The sequence below is a fragment of the Lynx rufus genome, unplaced genomic scaffold (assembly GCF_022079265.1).
Source record: "Lynx rufus isolate CCGP_SWC_20201006 ecotype Redwood Valley unplaced genomic scaffold, mLynRuf1.p SCAF_6, whole genome shotgun sequence".
In the NCBI taxonomy this organism is placed as follows: Eukaryota; Metazoa; Chordata; class Mammalia; order Carnivora; family Felidae; genus Lynx; species Lynx rufus.
Window position 1 is genome coordinate 142,620,221 of NW_025814878.1, and position 18,920 is coordinate 142,639,140.

At 48.5% G+C, this 18,920-nt stretch overlaps 5 protein-coding genes across 5 annotated transcripts; 1 reads left to right on the plus strand and 4 right to left on the minus strand.

Moving 5' to 3' along the window:
- Positions 1-186: 186 nt before the first annotated feature.
- Positions 187-1,072, minus strand: H1-1 (H1.1 linker histone, cluster member). The gene has a single exon (XM_047102813.1). The coding sequence runs from the start codon at positions 1,070-1,072 to the stop codon at positions 428-430; it is 645 nt and encodes a 214-aa protein (XP_046958769.1). The 3' UTR covers positions 187-427.
- A 2,420-nt stretch (positions 1,073-3,492) lies between these two features.
- On the plus strand, positions 3,493-5,065 carry LOC124528513 (histone H3.1-like). Its single transcript, XM_047102151.1, has 2 exons — positions 3,493-3,838; positions 4,652-5,065. The coding sequence occupies exons 1-2, from the start codon at positions 3,512-3,514 to the stop codon at positions 4,979-4,981; spliced, it is 657 nt and encodes a 218-aa protein (XP_046958107.1). The 5' UTR covers positions 3,493-3,511; the 3' UTR covers positions 4,982-5,065.
- Positions 5,066-10,261: 5,196 nt separating this feature from the next.
- On the minus strand, positions 10,262-11,535 carry LOC124528504 (histone H4). The gene has a single exon (XM_047102139.1). The coding sequence runs from the start codon at positions 11,515-11,517 to the stop codon at positions 11,206-11,208; it is 312 nt and encodes a 103-aa protein (XP_046958095.1). The 5' UTR covers positions 11,518-11,535; the 3' UTR covers positions 10,262-11,205.
- A 4,199-nt stretch (positions 11,536-15,734) lies between these two features.
- On the minus strand, positions 15,735-16,705 carry LOC124528464 (histone H3.1). The gene has a single exon (XM_047102095.1). It carries the CDS (start codon positions 16,679-16,681, stop codon positions 16,271-16,273), a length of 411 nt encoding a protein of 136 aa, XP_046958051.1. The 5' UTR covers positions 16,682-16,705; the 3' UTR covers positions 15,735-16,270.
- Positions 16,706-17,662: 957 nt separating this feature from the next.
- LOC124528480 (histone H2A type 1-B) lies at positions 17,663-18,158 on the minus strand. Its single transcript, XM_047102112.1, has one exon. It carries the CDS (start codon positions 18,053-18,055, stop codon positions 17,663-17,665), a length of 393 nt encoding a protein of 130 aa, XP_046958068.1. The 5' UTR covers positions 18,056-18,158.
- Positions 18,159-18,920: the final 762 nt, after the last annotated feature.

Genomic DNA, 18,920 nt, shown 5'->3' on the forward strand with positions numbered 1-18,920 from the left:
GTGGCACACGCTTCCAACCCTGACCACGGCGGGGCTGTCACACCCCAGGCAGTTCACGTGGATGACGGACTAGCTCGGGGGTGTGGAACTTGGTGGCAGGGACGCCAAGTTCCCCACGTACTTCTGGTGCTGCGCGGGAACCTCGGGTAAAACGAAGTACTAGGGAAGGGGCTCTCAAACCTCCCCACTTGAAGCCCCTTCAAGCCCCAGAACCCTAGTCTCAAGTACAAGGGCCTAGTTCCCCCGTAACGAGAACTCCACTGTAAGGGACTGAGCGCGGGGCAGAAGTTGGCGGAGACCCTGGCAAGAAGGCAGAAATTCCGCGTAGAAGCCCAAGGGCACACGTACTAAAGCTCTTTCCCCGGAGTAGGTTGGTGGCTCTTAAAAGAGCCGTTGGGTTATTGGAAGAAGCTTCCAACTGGAACCTTTACTTCTTCTTGGGCGCTGCTTTTTTGGGCTTGGCAGCGGTCTTTGGCTTGGTCACCTTCGCCTTGGCCGCTTTGGGCTTCACAGCCTTGGCTTTGGCAGGGCTCTTGGCTACTTTCTTAGGCTTCACGACCTTGGGCTTCTTGGGACTCTTAGAGGACTTCTTGGTTACAGCAGGCTTCTTGGCCTTTTTCGGGGTCTTGACGGCTTTTTTAACAGCCGCCGTGACCTTTTTGGGCTTCTTAGAGGCGCCCGTCACCTTGGCTTTCGCCACCTTTGTGGGGTTGGCCTTGGCCTCCCCAGGGGAGGCCTTCTTGTTGAGCTTGAAGGAGCCCGAGGCGCCGGTGCCCTTGGTCTGCACCAGGGTGCCCTTGCTCACCAGACTCTTGAGGCCCAGCTTGATGCGGCTGTTGTTCTTCTCCACGTCGTAGCCGGCGGCCGCCAGCGCCTTCTTGAGCGCGGCCAGGGACACGCCGCTGCGCTCCTTGGAGGAGGACACGGCTTGCACGATCAGCTCGGACACAGAAGGGCCCGCGGGCTTCTTCTTGGCGGCGGCGGCTTTCGCGGGTCGCTTGGCCTTCTTGCCCGGCGCGGGCTTCTCGGGGGGAGTGGAGGCGGCCGGCGCGGGCGGCGCGGTCTCGGACATGCTGCGAGGGAGGCGGGCAGAGCCAACTGCAGGGACCTGACGGGACAGGAAGACGCCGAGGACGGCAGCGCCGCGTATTTATAGGGCGGGGCCGCGCTGTGATTGGTGCTCGCCCCGCTCGCCTCTCGCCTCGGAGCGCCGCCTCTCCGCCGGGTCCCTCTAGCCAGCCGCGCGCGCGGGCGCGCGCGGGCCCCAGGCCGCCACCCCGGCCGCTTCGGGCACGGAAACTCGGGGCGGGGAGGGGCCGGGCTCTGCGGCCCCCGGACCTCAGCGCGGACCGCAAAACCGGCCTCATCTCGGGGGGCGGAGGGAGAGCTGTTTGTAAACGGGGCCCTCAAACAGGAATCCAAGGAGCTTCAGCTGGGTGTTGTCAGGGGCGCCTGTTTCTAATTAGTAAACGTGAAAGGTGGCGTCTTGCGTGGCGGGAGGGAGAGAGGAAAGCGGGGTGTGCTTGGGTTGGGGGTGTGTGTGTGGATGGGTGGAGGCCTCGTCTTGCAGGTTCGGGACCAGCTCTCATCAGTGCCGTGGCCTTGCCGGCAACGCCGAAGACTGATACGCCTGCACCGGGCCTTTTGTGAATTTCGGTCAGAGGAGTGTCGTGGGAAACATCAGAACTCACGCGGCAGTTAACACGCAAGCTGCACGTGCAGAAAACAATATACAAGTGTGATTGCACCTTATTTTTACAATCCAATGCGCTGCACGAATTCCCGATGCCTTTTCATCCTTCCCACGTAACCCCAACCAGCGGCTGTTCCCCTTTACCTATCACCTGTTCCCTGTCACTATGTCGCATTCACCAAAGACTACTGAAGCTCAAAACCAGACAAGGGAGGGGCATCAAATAAGCGCCGGGAGGACTGTGGGGGCTTAGGGTTCCTTGTGTGAAGGCGAGAGGACACAACTGCTTAGAGCCATCTTCCTTTCGCTTCCTTGTGGCTGTAAGGAGCATTGAAAAGTATCAACACCGCTAAAGCGATTTCACATCGTTCAGAAACATGAAAGAACAAAATGCCTCTCACGAGAGGCTCTGGGCAGTCGCCTGGCGGCCGGGAGAAGACAGTGGCGTCTCATTCCCGCGCTGCGCGGCAGAGGTTCTCAAACAAGTCCGCGCGGGCCTGGGTAACCCGAGCCTCCCTGCTTCCCGCCAACCACAGAGGGGCTGGTTGCCAGCTTACCGCCAATAATGTGATGTTCCCACGTCCATCTTCCCTACCGTTCTCAACCGTGTCCCATTTTCCAGGGTCCAGGTTTTCAAAACTCAACACGTAATTTCTAACAATTTGGAAGGGAACGATCTGAAGCTAAGCCTTTGAAGGATAGTCGATGACACTAACAGGTACACAACCTTTCTCCAAGAACGGAAGGTTTCGTAAGTGAAACAGTTTTTGAAAATCAAGCTTTTCTTAGTATAATAAGTGAGGAATCTAATTAACCGCAGGTGTTTAAAAGAAAATGCTGGATTCAGGAATTTAAGCAAAGGTTCCCGACTCCTGTGTAGCCATTGGATTCAAATAAAATAGCGAATTTTCCACCCAAATGAAGATGCTAAATTTCTTAATGGCTGATCAGTATAAAAGACTCAACCAATCAAATGGTAGAATCTGGTATGCCTACTCTTAGTACAAATCTGTCACATCTGATGCTTTTAAGCTTGGAAGAATTTTAAAAACTGTAAGGTTAGGCCTTGGCAGTGGTAAATTTGTCCTTGTGGCTCTGATTTCCACTTGATCGGAACGAGGACACGCCTCCTCCTCAAGGCTCAGAGGTCGGTACTGGAGAGTTTAGTCAGTGCTGTTTTACACCTGGCAAAGTGCACTCTAGGCTTTAGAAGATATAAGGTATACGAGACACGTAAGAATGCTCCACGTTTAGAAGTCAGCTTTCACATTTAACAAATAGATTCCTGATTACAGGAAAATTTCTGTAAACGCTAGCGTAATTTGATTATGGTTGAAATTGTCTTGTCGGATTCAAAGGAGTTCCTCAACTTAAGCATTACAAAAGAATCACATTTTTGAAAAAGATTTCAGAAATTTGTAACCTGATATCGGTTATTGAGCAGGGACCATGAAGAGTACGTTATTGCGGACAATATTTCTCAATTTTTCCTCCCGAAGGACTAAAGAAATATAGAGCTTTGAAGCAATACCAATGAAGTCCATGTCTAGTTTTTTGAAAGCTAAGGTTCAAAGCATTGCATTCACACTGAAAGTCGGAAGTGGAAGAAACAAAACCTTGGAAAGAGCTGAGGATAACGTGATAGCCAATGAAATTGTGCAGTTGTTGGAAAATTCAGAGATAGACCAATCAGAGCCTGTAGCCTTGTAGTTAAGCATTTCTCTCATCCAATCACTACACCCTATGTACTATAAATACCGGCAAGTCTGCCCTACGTGTTTGTGCTGGCGTGGTATGTCTTTGTAGGTCGCTTTTGTCATGGCTCGTACCAAGCAGACGGCGCGCAAGTCGACGGGCGGCAAGGCCCCGCGCAAGCAGCTGGCCACCAAGGCGGCCCGCAAGAGCGCGCCGGCCACCGGCGGCGTCAAGAAGCCGCACCGCTACCGGCCCGGCACGGTGGCCCTGCGCGAGATCCGCCGCTACCAGAAGTCCACCGAGCTGCTCATCCGCAAGCTGCCGTTCCAGCGGCTGGTGCGCGAGATCGCGCAGGACTTCAAGACCGACCTGCGCTTCCAGAGCTCGGCCGTGATGGCGCTGCAGGAGGCGTGCGAGGCCTACCTGGTGGGGCTCTTCGAGGACACCAACCTGTGCGCCATCCACGCCAAGCGCGTCACCATCATGCCCAAGGACATCCAGCTGGCGCGCCGCATCCGCGGCGAGAGAGCTTAACGCTGCCGGTTCTTTATTTTGAAACTCAAACCAAAGGCTCTTTTCAGAGCCACCCACGTTTTCAAGTAAAGTAGCTGTACAAATCTAGCACCACATTTAATAGAACCAGCCCTGCACCTAGAGGTGAGAAGCTAGGGATCGACGATAATTTGACGGGTTACAGGTAAATTTTGTCTAGACATTTACTATATTTGCGAACAAAGCTGGCCCTTTAAAAGGTTAGGTCCTAAGCCGGTTGGCGTTTTAAGAGGAACCCTAAAGGATTGGTCTTTGGAGAGGATTAAATATGGCTTATCGTGCATCATTTGTGGAACTGGAACAGTATAGTTTTACCAACTATAACCTGTAAAATAATTTTAAAAGCCTGGTTTTGTCATTGGCCAAACTACCCAATTTACATTTATTTGATCTTGGTATTTTTGCCATTACTGAAATTTACTGTGAAAGTCTGCCTTTAAGTATTCTCTGCCAGATTATTTTTGGAATCAACATGAATTTACTATAAACGCAGTTCTTTAAAACAATGTAGCCCAGTTAACACTGGTCAAACTGGGTTCTGACCCACCCCCCTCCCGCCCCTAGTTCCTGGGGCTTGGAGGAGGGGCTAAGGGAGGGGACTGTTGCGTCACATTTCCCGCCTGCGCGCTTTCCATTCTCTGTATCTGCAAGGGGGCGGGGGACGTAGTTATATAAGGATCGGCTCTCCGCTTCTTTGTCACTTACTCTTGGTTTGCTTTCCTGAAAGCCATGTCTGGCCGAGGCAAAGGCGGGAAGGGCCTAGGCAAGGGGGGCGCCAAGCGCCACCGCAAGGTGCTGCGCGACAACATCCAGGGCATCACCAAGCCCGCCATCCGGCGGCTGGCCCGGCGCGGCGGCGTCAAGCGCATCTCCGGCCTCATCTACGAGGAGACGCGCGGGGTGCTCAAGGTGTTCCTGGAGAACGTGATCCGGGACGCCGTCACCTACACGGAGCACGCCAAGCGCAAGACGGTCACGGCCATGGACGTGGTGTACGCGCTCAAGCGCCAGGGCCGCACCCTCTACGGCTTCGGGGGCTAACTTGCCGGGTTTCGCCACCAGAACGTCTCATTTCTCAACCAAAGGCCCTTTTCAGGGCCACCCAACTGTTCAAAAAAAGGGCTGTCCCAAACGAACAGGGCACTTGAGCCTATCAGCTCCGTACTCTACTTAGAATCCACAATATTGAGACCGAAACCCAGAAGGTTGTGGGATTTTGAAAGGAAAGCTTCAGTTCGATAGTCGTATGTGCCAAGGTAACTACCTTAGCTCAGTGGTTTATTTTACCCGCTCCTGTGTTCCCATTCACCGCATACGAGCAGGGGAGTAGTGCTATTCCAACTCAAAAGTGAGGGGTAACCAAAGCAGGGTAAGGAACTTGACAAGGGATTCCAGGAACAAAGAGGAACATTATCCAATCAGCAAGTCCCATCCATGGTTGTCAACCAATCAGAACTGATGATCTCATGCGCTTCCCCCCAGAGGCGAGCCGGATTGGGGGATGGGAAGGCTGACCAGAGAGGCCAAAGCCCCGATTTAGGAATTTTAAAAATGTCTTTTTGCGGATTATGAGATAGACCCTGTCTATCAGGCCCTCTATCAGGTCCCAAGAAGAGTACTGAAGTTTTTACCGCTAATAGAGCGATTTGTCTAAAATACATACATACATACATAACATACATACATACATACATACATACATACATACAAGAAAAACCTGGAAATGGTGGGCAGGGGAGGAAACCAGATTCAGACTGCCAGAAAACCTAGAGAGAACTGGATTCGGGGGAAAGTAAAATCTGGCTAATGGGGGAAAGTGCCTCATTCACTGTCAGCACAGCCCTCCGCAGTTAGCCATGCTTTTTTTTTTTTCCTTCCTTCCCAGAGAAATGGAAATTAGGGTGATGGAAATGTACATTAGATAGTGGGGATGGATGTACAATTAAGCAGATATACTAAAATACATTGGATTGTACACTTCAAGTGTGTGTCGGGGGGGGGGATATGGTATATACACTATATCTCAAAATCTAGAGAGCAGGCGTGAGACCGTGTGCTGACTGCAGCCACCGTGTGTTAGCTTTAGCCAATGTCTCCTAGATTTTTAGGTCTCCTTTTCCACCTAATAATTGTCCTCCAAGATTTCTCCGGGAATGATAAAAGTACCTAGCCTGGCTTAATTTAAATTGACAATGGGGAGGATTCAGAGCTGTGTCCTGGACCCTCAGAGGACCAAAATGGGCATGGTTGGGAGAGTGGTCACTTTATTTCCTTAGCTGGTGTTCCTTCAAGAGATATTTGTTGACCTCATGTGACGTGCCTGATACTGCTGTAGGCAGTGGGCAAATCAGACAGAATTCTCTGTCCTGGATCCGGAGTATATTAGAGAGGTGTGTGGATGCAGATTTTTCCATACGGGAGGGGAGGTGCGGTGGCTATAACAACAGACATGCCTGGCTTCTGTTACGGTTGGCCTAGCTTATTCACAGCCTTACAGACAGCACCATACCCATTTGTCGCACTCACTGGCCTGAGTGAAAGCCACTGAGCCTTCCTCCGTCCTAACACTCGTGAAGGCCTTGTTCAGAACAAAGATACTGCTGCTGCCCGATTTCCCACTCTGCACCATTCCTCAGATCTAGGTAAGTCAAGGAAGAGTAGAAGGAGAATCCATCGTGGCGGCACTCTGGTGAGCCTAGGGTCTTGTGTAGAAAATTCACGCATGCATTCATTCAACTGATGGGGTACAGGGCATGCTATTCCCTGATACGCCGCCTTGGCACATTAAATATGTTCAACTCAAGGAACTTGAGCGGCAGAAGCAGGAATATCACCCCGACACCTCCTCACCGCTTGTAACCCCCACTTCTCTTTTTCCCTGAAAGCAGAAGATAAATCTCTTCTATGAAAAGTACCCTCCTATACCAGGAGGAAGAGAAACATCCTTATCACTGGAGATGTGGAATTCAGAGTCGAGAAGTCTGTATGAACAAACCTTGTTACTTCTTTACTCCTAGCCCAAAAGCACTTTCTCTGTTCTTTAGAAACGTATTGTCTAAAAAGATATAAAAGCTTCCTGCTCTGATCACTTCCTTGAATCTCAGATCTTTGTGGGGGCTCCTGTACATCTGTATATAATTAACTTTGTTTTTCTCCTGTTAATATGTCTTTTTTTGTCGCAGGGAGGTCCCAGTCAAGAATTTAGAAGAGCAGAAGGAAAAATGTTTTTCCTCTCCCTCCACAACAAACCTTCATACCTGTTAGCTCTCAGCCCTGTTCTAGGACCTAGGGAACATCTCAGGGACAAAACAAAGCCCCTGCTGTCACAGGATTATATTCTAGTTGAGGAAGACAGGACCACAAACAAAATAAATATATAGCGATACGGGTGGGGATACATATGCTATTTTAAAGAATGAGTAGAGGGGGTATTCGTTCACATAGGGTGGTCAGGAAAGTTCTCTTTTCATAAGAGGGCATTTGAGCAGAGGCCTGAATGAAGTCTGCAGCCATGCAGCATGTCACTCTATGTCCAGTGACAGCAGAACATGCCACACAAAGTATGTGCCTGACATCAAGATTAAAGGCACTGGGAAAACAAACAGGTGCGAGAAAAGCACTCTGACCTCTCCTTTCTCTTCCTGAAAGCAGGAGAGAAAATCCCCATATGGAAGATGTCATCCCTCTACCAGGAGGAAAGTCATATTTTTGCCACGTTGGATCATCAAAGCTGGGAGAACTCTGTACAAACCTTGTAAACTAACGCTTATCTTCCTAGTTACTTTCCCACAATTAACTGCCCGGCCCCCAGCCCCCTTGCCTTGTCCTGTTTTCACAGTTTACTCTTCTTTGTCCAGCTCGGTACATAAGTGTTCAAGTCCAATTGCTTCTTTGGGTGTTCATTTCCTTAGGAGGGCACCTTTGTCCCGGAAAACACATTGGTGTACCTCAATGACTATAGATAAAAATATATACGTATTCATGTAAATATAAATGAATTGTATGCTCTTTTCCCATGAACCTGTTTTATGTCGATTTAATTCTTAGGCCTGCTAAAACCCCTAAGAAAGCAGAGGTAAAATTTTATCTCTCCTACACCAGAAGATACTTCTAGGAAGAAAGAAAAATCAGGACAAAGTCTCTGAGCCCGGAACATGCTTGCTCCACTCCACAAGCAGCAAAAAGACCAGTGAGGACAAAGAAATGGGAGAGTGAGTGAGGTGAGAGGGTGGCCGAGGGCCAGATCACGTAAAGCCATTTTAGGTAGCGTGACAAACTCATCCTGTTTGCTTGGGACTTTCCCCAAGGTTGAGCACTGAAAGCTCCATATCCCAGAAACCCCTCCAACTCAGGCAAGCTGGACTTATTGGCTACTGTGCTTGTAGGCTGTGACAAAGACACTGGCTTTTATTATGAAGAAGGAACACCGCTGGAATGTTCTGGGCAGATGGCGGACACGACATCTTTTGAAAGGATCGCTCCTTCTGTGTGGCTGAGAAAAAAACTAGCCATCAGAAGTGGAAACAGAAAGACTAGTTAGGACTCATTATGGTCATCTGGAAAAAAGGTGATTGTGGCTTGTCCAGGAGTAGAAGCAGAGGATGTCGGGAAAGGTGCTCTGATTGATTTGGAAGATAGAGCTGACTGGGTTGGATGAAAGTGATGAGAAAGAGCTCAGACAGGACCGCATGTTTTCTGGGCTGAGCCCCCGGAAGAATGGAGTTCCATCTACTGAGGTGGGGAATACTGAAGGAGGAACAAATTTGGGGTTTATGCGTTAAGATACCTAATGTGGACAAGTTTGAGATGTCCATTAGATATTCAAGTAGATATATCAGATATACAGGTGGATATGCGACAAGCTTCATTATGAAGCTCGAAGTGGGTGGAAGGAAACTGATAAAATTTTAGAGGTGATTAAGGCCACCCTGCTAAAAACCAGTAGGATTGAGAGAGAAGCTGACACTCTCACAGCCTTTAAGTGTCACTACAAGCTGGCGGGACACTCAGAGCTAGGCCATGGAGTTCTCCTGTTGAGCAGCAACTATTTCACAGAACACAGAGCAAATCAATAGTGAGAAAAAGAACAGAGAAGGGGCCAAGAAATGAGCCAAAATGCACTCCAGGTTGCTTTATCCTTTAGTAGGTCTCCATAGCAGCCCATTTATGACGGACTGTGTGTATCCCCTGCAAATTCGTATGTTGAAATGTTAACCCCCAATATGATGGTATTAAGAGATCGGGCGCTTGGGTAGTGATCAGGCCATGACGGTGGAGCACTCATGAATGGAATTAGTGCCTTTTATATAATAAGAGATCCCAGAAAGCTCTTTGGTCCTTCCCTCTGCCATCTGCAGACACAGTAAGATAGGTCTATGAACCAGGAAATGGGTTCTCACCAGACACCAAATCTTATCTGAATCTTCCAGGACCTTGATCTTGAACTCCCAGCCTCCAGAACTGTGAGAAATCAATATTCGTTGTTAGCCACAGAGTCTATGGTATTTTTGTTATAGCAGCCTGCACTCAGACCACCACCACTTCAAGGATATCCAATCCCTTCTTTTTAATTTTTAATTTGTTTTTTGTTTTGTTTGTTTGTTTGTTTGTTTGTTTGTTTTTTGAGACAGAGACAGAGCATGAACGGGGTAGGGTCAGAGAGAGAGGGAGAAGTATCCGAAGCAGGCTCCAGGCTCTGAGCTGTCAGAACCGAGCCGGACGCGGGGCTCCAACTCACACACCGTAAGATCGTGACCTGAGCCAAAGTTGGATGCTCAACTAATTGAGCCACCCGGGCGCCCCACTCCCTTCTGATGACAATTCATATTTCCACTCATTTACCATTACAACGTACAGTAATAAATGGTGTTGAAAGTCTTGATCTCATTGTCTTACCATTGACAGGCGGGAGTTTCCCAAATTTTTCTCTAAACCAGACCTCTCACTTGGAACTCAAGAATCTTCCAATTGCCTATTCAAGTATCTTCTTGTGTCAGAGAGACATGTTAGCAGAGTTTTAAGCAAATGTCAATATATTTCTTAAGCATTAAATCAATGCTGACTATTCCGTTGTGATTTACCAATTGGAGGACATAACTTCAAAACTTTTTATAACCATGTTTGAAACGTTCATTAAAATAAAACCTTACATTTTTAAAAATATTTACTCATTTTTGAGAGACAGAGACAGAGCGCAAGCAGGGGTGGGGCAGAGAGGGAGACAGAACCCAAAGCAGGCTCCAGGCTCTGAGCTGTCAGCACAGAGCCCGACGCGGGGCTCGAACTGAAATCATGACCTGAGCAGAAGTCAGATACGTTTAACTGAGCCACCCAGGTGCCCCAACAACCTTAGAATTTATACAGGAGGCAGGAGGGAAATGAACCGGACAGACAAAGGGAAGAAGGGGGGAAGGTCCAAGACAGTCACCAGAGCCAGTGACCTGAGGAGGGGGCTTTCTCCCTCAGCCCCTCGAATTTGCGCCCTGTTGGAGACCTCAAGGCTCCCAGTAGCCAGAGACCTGAATAAGAACAGACTCCCTTTAATCTAGTAAATGGCAATTTCCCCAAGCCAAAGGCTTAGCGAAGGCGCGCGGCCTGCGGACGCAAACCTGCAATGCCAAGGCATCTTAAGCTCAAAGACACCGTCTGCGGAAGGCTGTGGGCCGACCTCACCCTCACCGGCTCCAACCCGGGAGATAGAGGTGGCGGATGCCAGCGCGGGCGGGGAAAGCCTGTGTCGTCCTCTGTCCGGGCATCGCTAGGGGCAATCACACGACAACGAGGAGCCTTCTCGGGCCATCCCTGGCTTCCAGAGGCGGGAGCACGCTCTGGGAATTAGTACGGATATTCACCGGAGCCTCCCCGGACCAACGCGTTCGACAGCGACTGAAGCACAGCCGCCGGCCAGGATAGCCTCTTGGGGGAAAGGGAAGAGGGGGAGGCCGACTCCTTCCCCAGAAAGCCGTGGGCCGGAGACTTCAGACGCCTCCCCATTGGCTTTCCTCGGCCAGCCCCTGCTCCGGATTGGCCCGCGGCCTGCGCCTCGCACTGTACTGCGAGCTGATTGGTGGAGACGTAGCAGGGAGAATGGAGTGTTGCTCAGTTTATGCGGAAGACGAAAGCCGAAGCCTTAGCAGGTAGGCCGGATGAGCCTTCCCAACAGGAGCACAACTGGAGAGTGGAAGAGGGAGACGCGTACAACTCTTTTGAGAGGAAGTGGGCGGCCCTGAAAAGGACCTTTATGCAGAAAAAATGGGGACGAAGACTTAACCCCCGAAGCCGTAGAGGGTGCGGCCCTGGCGCTTGAGCGCGTACACCACGTCCATGGCCGTGACCGTCTTGCGCTTGGCGTGCTCCGTGTAGGTGACGGCGTCCCGGATCACGTTCTCCAGGAACACCTTGAGCACCCCGCGGGTCTCCTCGTAGATGAGGCCGGAGATGCGCTTGACGCCGCCGCGCCGGGCCAGCCGCCGGATGGCGGGCTTGGTGATGCCCTGGATGTTGTCGCGCAGCACCTTACGGTGGCGCTTGGCGCCCCCTTTGCCCAGGCCCTTCCCGCCTTTGCCCCGGCCTGACATTGCTACCTAAGCACTTTCTGTGAGTAAGTCACAGCGATGGCCCCACTCTCCCGACCGGCGTTATTATAAGCAGTCGTCGGACCTGATTGAGAACTGAACGCGCGGGCGGGAACCGAGGCGCCGCGACCGCACGCCGGGCTCCGCCCCTCTCTGGGCTGAGAGCCAATGGCGGTGTGGGGGAGGGAACGGAGTGAGGAGTTTCACTTTTAAGCTCTAGATTTTTCTGAAACCGTTGATATTTGTATCTGAAATTATATCTTCCCGTGAGAATGTTCACAGGGGCCAATTTTTTTTTTTATAAGCAAGTGCTGTCCTTTCTCCTTCAGAAGGGGATGATTGGGAAGGGTACCCTAGGACGCCACCCCAAAATAGGAGTGGGGAGCTCAGACACACCTTCCCCAAACATGCCCGGTTCGTGTGAACGTTACGGTATACGCCGCCCGCACATAGGCCTGTCTGACATAAGGGCTATTTCTGAGCAGTTTAGAGAAATACCAGACGCAGGAGAATCTCTAAAACCAGAGGGGAACTCACACTTTCTTAAGGGGAGTTTCACATTTATGAAGGAGATCTCAATCTGTGTCTCCCTCTCTGTGCCAGAAAGAGAAGGACGACTAGGTCAGCACGGAAACTTGTCCATGGAGAAAGCCTGGCCTTGATTCTGCAGAACAACCTTGCCTTGTTTACCATCCTTTCCTGGGAGCCCATAACCGGCTCCCTGTGCACGCCCCTCCCGCATGACATCTTTTGTCTTTAGTGGAAGATGGTATGTAAGGGGGTGGCTTGGGCCTTTTCAGGTGTTCTCAGTTTTTCAGAGTCTCTCTTTCCCATGTATACCTGAGGTATATATATCATTAAACCTCTGTTTTTCTGTCCTTAATCTGCCTTTTATGGGAGGGTCTAGGCCAGAAACTCAAAAGGGCAGGGGAAGTCATTTTTCCTCTATGACAGCGGTGTGACCTTGTAAAGTTGCCCTTCATTTTCTTTATCTGTTAAGGTGGAGCGATGATAGTACTCAGGGAACTTTTGTAAAGATTGAAATTACCTAACGTAAGCAGAAGGCTAGAACAGAGATTGGCGCAAAGACATAAATATGGCTGGTTTTTTGTTGGTATTGTTGCTTAAAGAGCCTGTCCGGATTTAAGATGTTGCCCTGAGCCTTCACTTTCAGGCTTTTACTCGTGACACAATATGGGCAACACAGATACGTATATAATAGCGAAGGTTTGTTGTTTTTTGTTTTTTTTTTAATCACAACATTTAATAAAGTACAAGACATTGATGGATTCTGGGTTTTTTGGTTTTGTTTTCTTCTCAATTGAAGTATAGTGACTTACAATAGTATACTAGTGTATAACGTAGTGAATTGACAATTAGATACATTATGAAATGCTCATCATGATGTGTCACTACCATACAAAATTGTTACAATATGATCATATTCCCTATGCTGTGCTTTTCGTCCTTGTGACTTATTTATTGTATAACTGGATGTTTTTCCTTCTTAATCACCTTTACCTTCTTTGCTTCTTACCTCTCGCCCCTAAACTACCGATTTGTTCTCTGTATTTATCTCTGTTTGCTGTTGTCGTCGATGCTGTTTTATAGACTCCACATGTAAGTGAAGTCATATGGTATTTGTCTTTCTCTGCCTGACTTATTTCATTTAGCCTAATACCCTCTAAGTCCATCCATGTTGTGAATACCAAGATTTCATTCTTTGTATGACTAATGTCCCATTTTATATACAAATGACCTTTGAACAATGCAGGGCTTGGGGGGCTGATTCTTGCACAGTTGAAAATCCAGATATAACTTGTGACCACCCCCTGCCCAAACTACCAATACCATACTGTTGATTAGAAGCCTTACTGATGACATAAAGTCTATTAATATGTATTTGGTATATGTATTATATATTGTATTCTTATTATAAAGTAAACCAGATAAAAGAAAGTGTTATTAAGAAAACATAAGGAAGAGGGGCGCCTGGGTGGCGCAGTCGGTTGGGCGTCCGACTTCAGCCAGGTCACGATCTCGCGCTCTGTGAGTTCGAGCCCCGCGTCAGGCTCTGGGCTGATGGCTCAGAGCCTGGAGCCTGTTTCCGACTCTGTGTCTCCCTCTCTCTCTGCCCCTCCCCCGTTCATGCTCTGTCTCTCTCTGTCCCAAAAATAAATAAATGTTGAAAAAAAAAAAAAGAAAACATAAGGAAGAGAAAAACCTTTACAGTACTGTGTTGTATTTGTTATAAAACTCTGCAAATAAGTGGACACATGCATTTTGAATTCGTATTGTCAGCTCTATGTAAGACACTGTCTTTATTCATTCACCTAGTGACTGACAGGCTGTTTTTCTGTTCATACATGACATGTTAAATATGGTTGCCTGAGAATATCCCTAGGTGCCCTTTCAAAGGGGCATTGACAAGTAATGTTCCTTCCTGGCTCTCCAGCAGCCGAATCTGGAGTACAATTCACATTTCTACACTGACTTCCCACTGCGGTGTTAAACCTCAGACACTCATGGATTAGTAAGTCACTTCTACTGGGATGACTGGAAGGGCTACTACTAAATCTTTAACTCTGAAAAATACACCCTGACCTTGGCCTCCTCCTCTCTTCTGAAAGTCTGTATAAGCCAAAAGTTCGAGAGCGAGCAGCAGTAGCGGTGAATTTCAGCATGTGGTGTCGTATCACCATGGTGTCTGGGAAAGAAAAACCGTGTTTCATGGAGGACCTTCCAACAGCCATTTAAAAAATACAATCTGTATGTTAAACGCCTTTTTTTTTCCCTCCAGCATGACCATAGTCACTCCGCTAATAGAAAGTAATAAATGCTTCATGCAGTGATATTAAAATGTGGGCACAGCTCCCCTTCCAATATATTCAGTAAATTTCTTTTTTTTCCCCCCACACCTTAGCTCTTACTCCTAACATTTGTGGCCTACATGTGAGATGGGAGTTGATGCATGGACCTAAATCAGGTGGAAAACCATCAACAAAAAACAAGATTCACCTTGAATTGTGTGGTTTGCTTGGATTGCTTTACATTCCTGGATTTTGATAAAACAACTTTGACTTTACAAAATATTTGCAATATTTATGACTGAATCTCCTCCATTCTTTGATTTTAGAATACCCGCTTAAGTTTCATTTCCAAACTGGGCCGAGTCTATTCAATAAAGTCATGCCCAATGAAAAGGACATTTAGAGGGGAAAGTTTGAGTTTTTATTTCAATTTTCAAAGAAATGTTAGAGTATAAGGGAAAATCACACACAGCTCAGGAAAATTCATAGCATTTCTCCAATGCCACGTGTCCAAAAATCAACTTCTATGATCCCAGTAACTATGATACCCACTAAGGTGGGTAGTGTTCTTCCCTATTTTTCTGATGATGGAGAAATCAATTCGTGTCAGACGATACGGTAAGTGGTAACACTGGGATTTGAATGTGGGCAATCTGATATCTAAATGCTGCCCTGTGCTTCCAGTTTCCAGAATACTCCTGCAGAAAGATTAGCAACGTTATGGATTCTAAGATAGTGCTATCCTTATTCACCAGACATTGGGCAGTTTTTCTGTTGAGGAGCTCAAGTAAATGAAGACTTAGAACCAAATCCACATTCCTTGACTGGGAAAGGGATGGGGGAGGGCAGGGGCAGCCAATCTGAGCCACTGTCCCCTGGCCATCCCACCCTCAGACAGCAATGGGCACTTGTACCTTTTTAAAGCTATCCTTTCAGGTCCTGTGCCTTAAACACCCCTTTTCTAACAGATACATAACATATCGAGGAAAAAGCCAAACAATGTACATAAAAGCCAGCACAGCGATAAGAAGAACCAAGATATTTCGACTTCAGCTGGGGCCCAGATGTGGGCTGGGGCAGGGGACAGACCCTGGCTCAAGCCAAGGGCATCATTGAGACCTTTTACATGGATAACAAAGGTCTGTGCCAGACAATTACATGTAGGAGAGCCTGGAAATTTAAATAAAAATACAACGCAATGACACACGCGAGTACACACACACGCGCGCGCGCACACACACACACACACACAGATAGAAACATCCAACCTTATTACTTAGAAAAATGCAAATATTTTGTAAAGTCAAAGTTGTTTTATCAAAATCCAGGAATGTAAAGCAATCCAAGCAAACCACACAATTCAAGGTGAATCTTGTTTTTTGTCGCTTGTCCACCTGATTTAGGTCGATGCATCAACTCCCATCTCAGATGTAGCCCAGAAGTATTAGGGGTAAGAGCAAAGGTGTGGGGAAAACTGAAGCGAAGCCTTTGGAATTTGGAGCTGTCATTATTCAGTATTCTGTATTGCTCTGAAGTTTGTGGAGTTATGTATAGTGTAAACGCTATGATCTTCGAAGTGTTTCCTGATAGTTGGGGATGTAACCTAAAGCTCGAATTTCTTAGAGGCAAAATTAGGCACTTTCATTCAAAGTGGGCAGTTCATGTACGCGGCTACTGGTTCAAGGTCGTCCCCTTTTCAGTAAAGGCACACGATATAGTCTAGGAAAGTGGGTTGCCAGGATCGTATGCAGTCTGTCACATGGTTTTCAAAAACGGACCCTTTTGCGGGTAGAAGACCCACCAGAACAACCAGATTTCAAGTAATGCTTAGTATGGCCATGGTCACCTAAACACCACCTAAAGGTTCACAGCCACTTTTGTTGACCTAATTGGGTGGCTCTGAAAAGAGCCTTTGGGTTTAAGGTCGGCGATCCTTCGTTAAGAACTTACGCCCTCTCGCCGCGGATGCGGCGCGCCAGCTGGATGTCCTTGGGCATGATGGTGACGCGCTTGGCGTGGATGGCGCACAGGTTGGTGTCCTCGAAGAGCCCCACCAGGTAGGCCTCGCACGCCTCCTGCAGCGCCATCACGGCCGAGCTCTGGAAGCGCAGGTCGGTCTTGAAGTCCTGCGCGATCTCGCGCACCAGCCGCTGGAACGGCAGCTTGCGGATGAGCAGCTCGGTGGACTTCTGGTAGCGGCGGATCTCGCGCAGGGCCACCGTGCCGGGCCGGTAGCGGTGCGGCTTCTTGACGCCGCCGGTGGCCGGCGCGCTCTTGCGGGCCGCCTTGGTGGCCAGCTGCTTGCGCGGGGCCTTGCCGCCCGTCGACTTGCGCGCCGTCTGCTTCGTGCGAGCCATCCCCCAAGTAGGCCGAGAGCGTCTTCACCGAAAGCGGTGAGAGGCACACAGCCCTCCTTCTTTTATACAGCCGGACCGCCAACCATTGGACCCAAGAGCATTCAAAAGTTCCCGCGCCCTCCTCGGATTGGTCCAGCTCCGTGCGGGGAGCCCGGATTAAGAGTTGCTTTCAGGTTGGTGAGTGAATCTTAAGCCCCGCCCTTAAATGTGGTTACTCTGACGTCATTTATTTACCCTTTCGTTCCTGTGTCCACTGTGAACAAAAATCTTGCACAGAAAGCTGCAGATATTTTAAAGTGTAAAGTAAGGTAATCATGCAAAGCCACATAGGGACTTCCAATGGATGTTTTGTTGTTTTCAGAGAGAAACCATCAAGATATTCTGCAGGTGTTTAGGTAAATACATGGGCTGCCTCTAAAATGAAATTCAGAATTTTCTTGGGCGTGGCACAAATATTGTGGAGAGTTAGTAAAATGGTCCTTGTTTGCAAGCATGAATTATCAAGGAACTAGGACTTAGCCTCACTGCTTCAGCAAACATGCCTTCACAAACTGGGATTTTAATGGATGTGTTCCATAAAATGAAGAATCTTAAGAATCTAGGGACTTTCACTATTATTTCCTTCTCCAAGCTACTGTCGTTGCGAAAAACTTTCAAACTTCATCTGTGGAATATAGCAATGCCCTTTTCTGCTGGGCTAAAAATGCACCCTACACGGTTAAACACGGTCAATGGGGTTAGCAACGTTTACACTAATTTCCCGTGTTGCTTTAGCCTCAAAACTGTGAGAGCATTTCTGTGGGGGCAAAGCCTTCCAGGTGTAATTGTGACATTTCACCTCCCATGTTTTTAAACGCTAATAGTTCAAAGCACAGCTCTTTCAAAGGAAACTGTGGGTGGCTCTTAAAAGAGCCTTTTTAAGTAGCTAAGCGGACTTTCTCTTGACCAGGAAAAAAGCCTGTGTAAAAAAAAGTCATCAGCTTATTTGCCCTTGGCCTTGTGGTGGCTCTCAGTCTTCTTGGGCAGCAGCACGGCCTGGATGTTGGGCAGGACGCCGCCCTGCGCGATGGTCACGCGGCCCAGCAGCTTGTTGAGCTCCTCGTCGTTGCGGATGGCCAGCTGCAGGTGGCGCGGGATGATGCGCGTCTTCTTGTTGTCGCGGGCCGCGTTGCCCGCCAGCTCCAGGATCTCGGCCGTCAGGTACTCCAGCACGGCCGCCAGGTACACCGGCGCGCCGGCCCCGACCCGCTCCGAGTAGTTGCCCTTGCGGAGCAGGCGGTGCACGCGGCCGACCGGGAACTGCAGTCCGGCCCGCGACGAACGGGTCTTGGCCTTGGCACGAGCCTTGCCACCCTGCTTTCCACGTCCAGACATCACCAGCAGAGAAGGAAGCAAACGCCTTCAAAAGAAAACGCAAGCAGTATAGAGCTAGACTGAGAGCAAGAGAAGTATTTATACGAACGGCAGGTATGCTGAATACAAGTCTCCCATTGGCTCTTTTCAAGTAACCAATGAAAAAGCATAATCAGCATCCCTCATTTGCATAAAAGCCCTCCACCTAGCGGGAGGTTTTTGAATACTCCACTGTAATCTGGCGTGAAGAGCTTTAAGTTAGCACTAATAATTGAAACAATTTGATTTTCTGAACAATACGAATTTAAAATCCAATCCGAAGCAGGAATGATTGTCCTCATTGCTCTGTCTTTTGGCTGTTTTTCCTTTTCCAGGATTGTGACTGTTTCTGGAAAGGAATAAACAGAACAATTTCTAAAATAGTTTACATTTAAAAAGTACATCTGTGCCAGCAGTTGCGTGAAGTCTTTGGACCTCACAAAGTAACAGAAAGAAAGCAAACAAACAATTCTTTGTCAGAGTCCAAGCCTTAACAATGTCTGAACAATGAAAAGTGTCTGAACAATGAAAACTAAAGGCAACAACTGGCCCATCCTCTCCCTGACTCAAGACAGTAGGTCTTTTGTGTAAATCATTATCTTACACAGGAGGTCTTATGGGATCACCTTGAAGGTAGGTAGAGTACTGTTTTCATTTTAGAGATTGCAAAACTTAGAGACCCCGATTGTGAGTTTTTTGTGTCTTTGTCTTTACCGGCTCACACTGAGTTAATGAGACGGATGTGCGAACCAGAGGCAAATGAAAAACTAACTTTCCTTTCTGCCTACAGCCTTTGCCATAGGCAGGGTGACATTCCTCTAGGAGCTCAGCTGCCTGGATGATGACA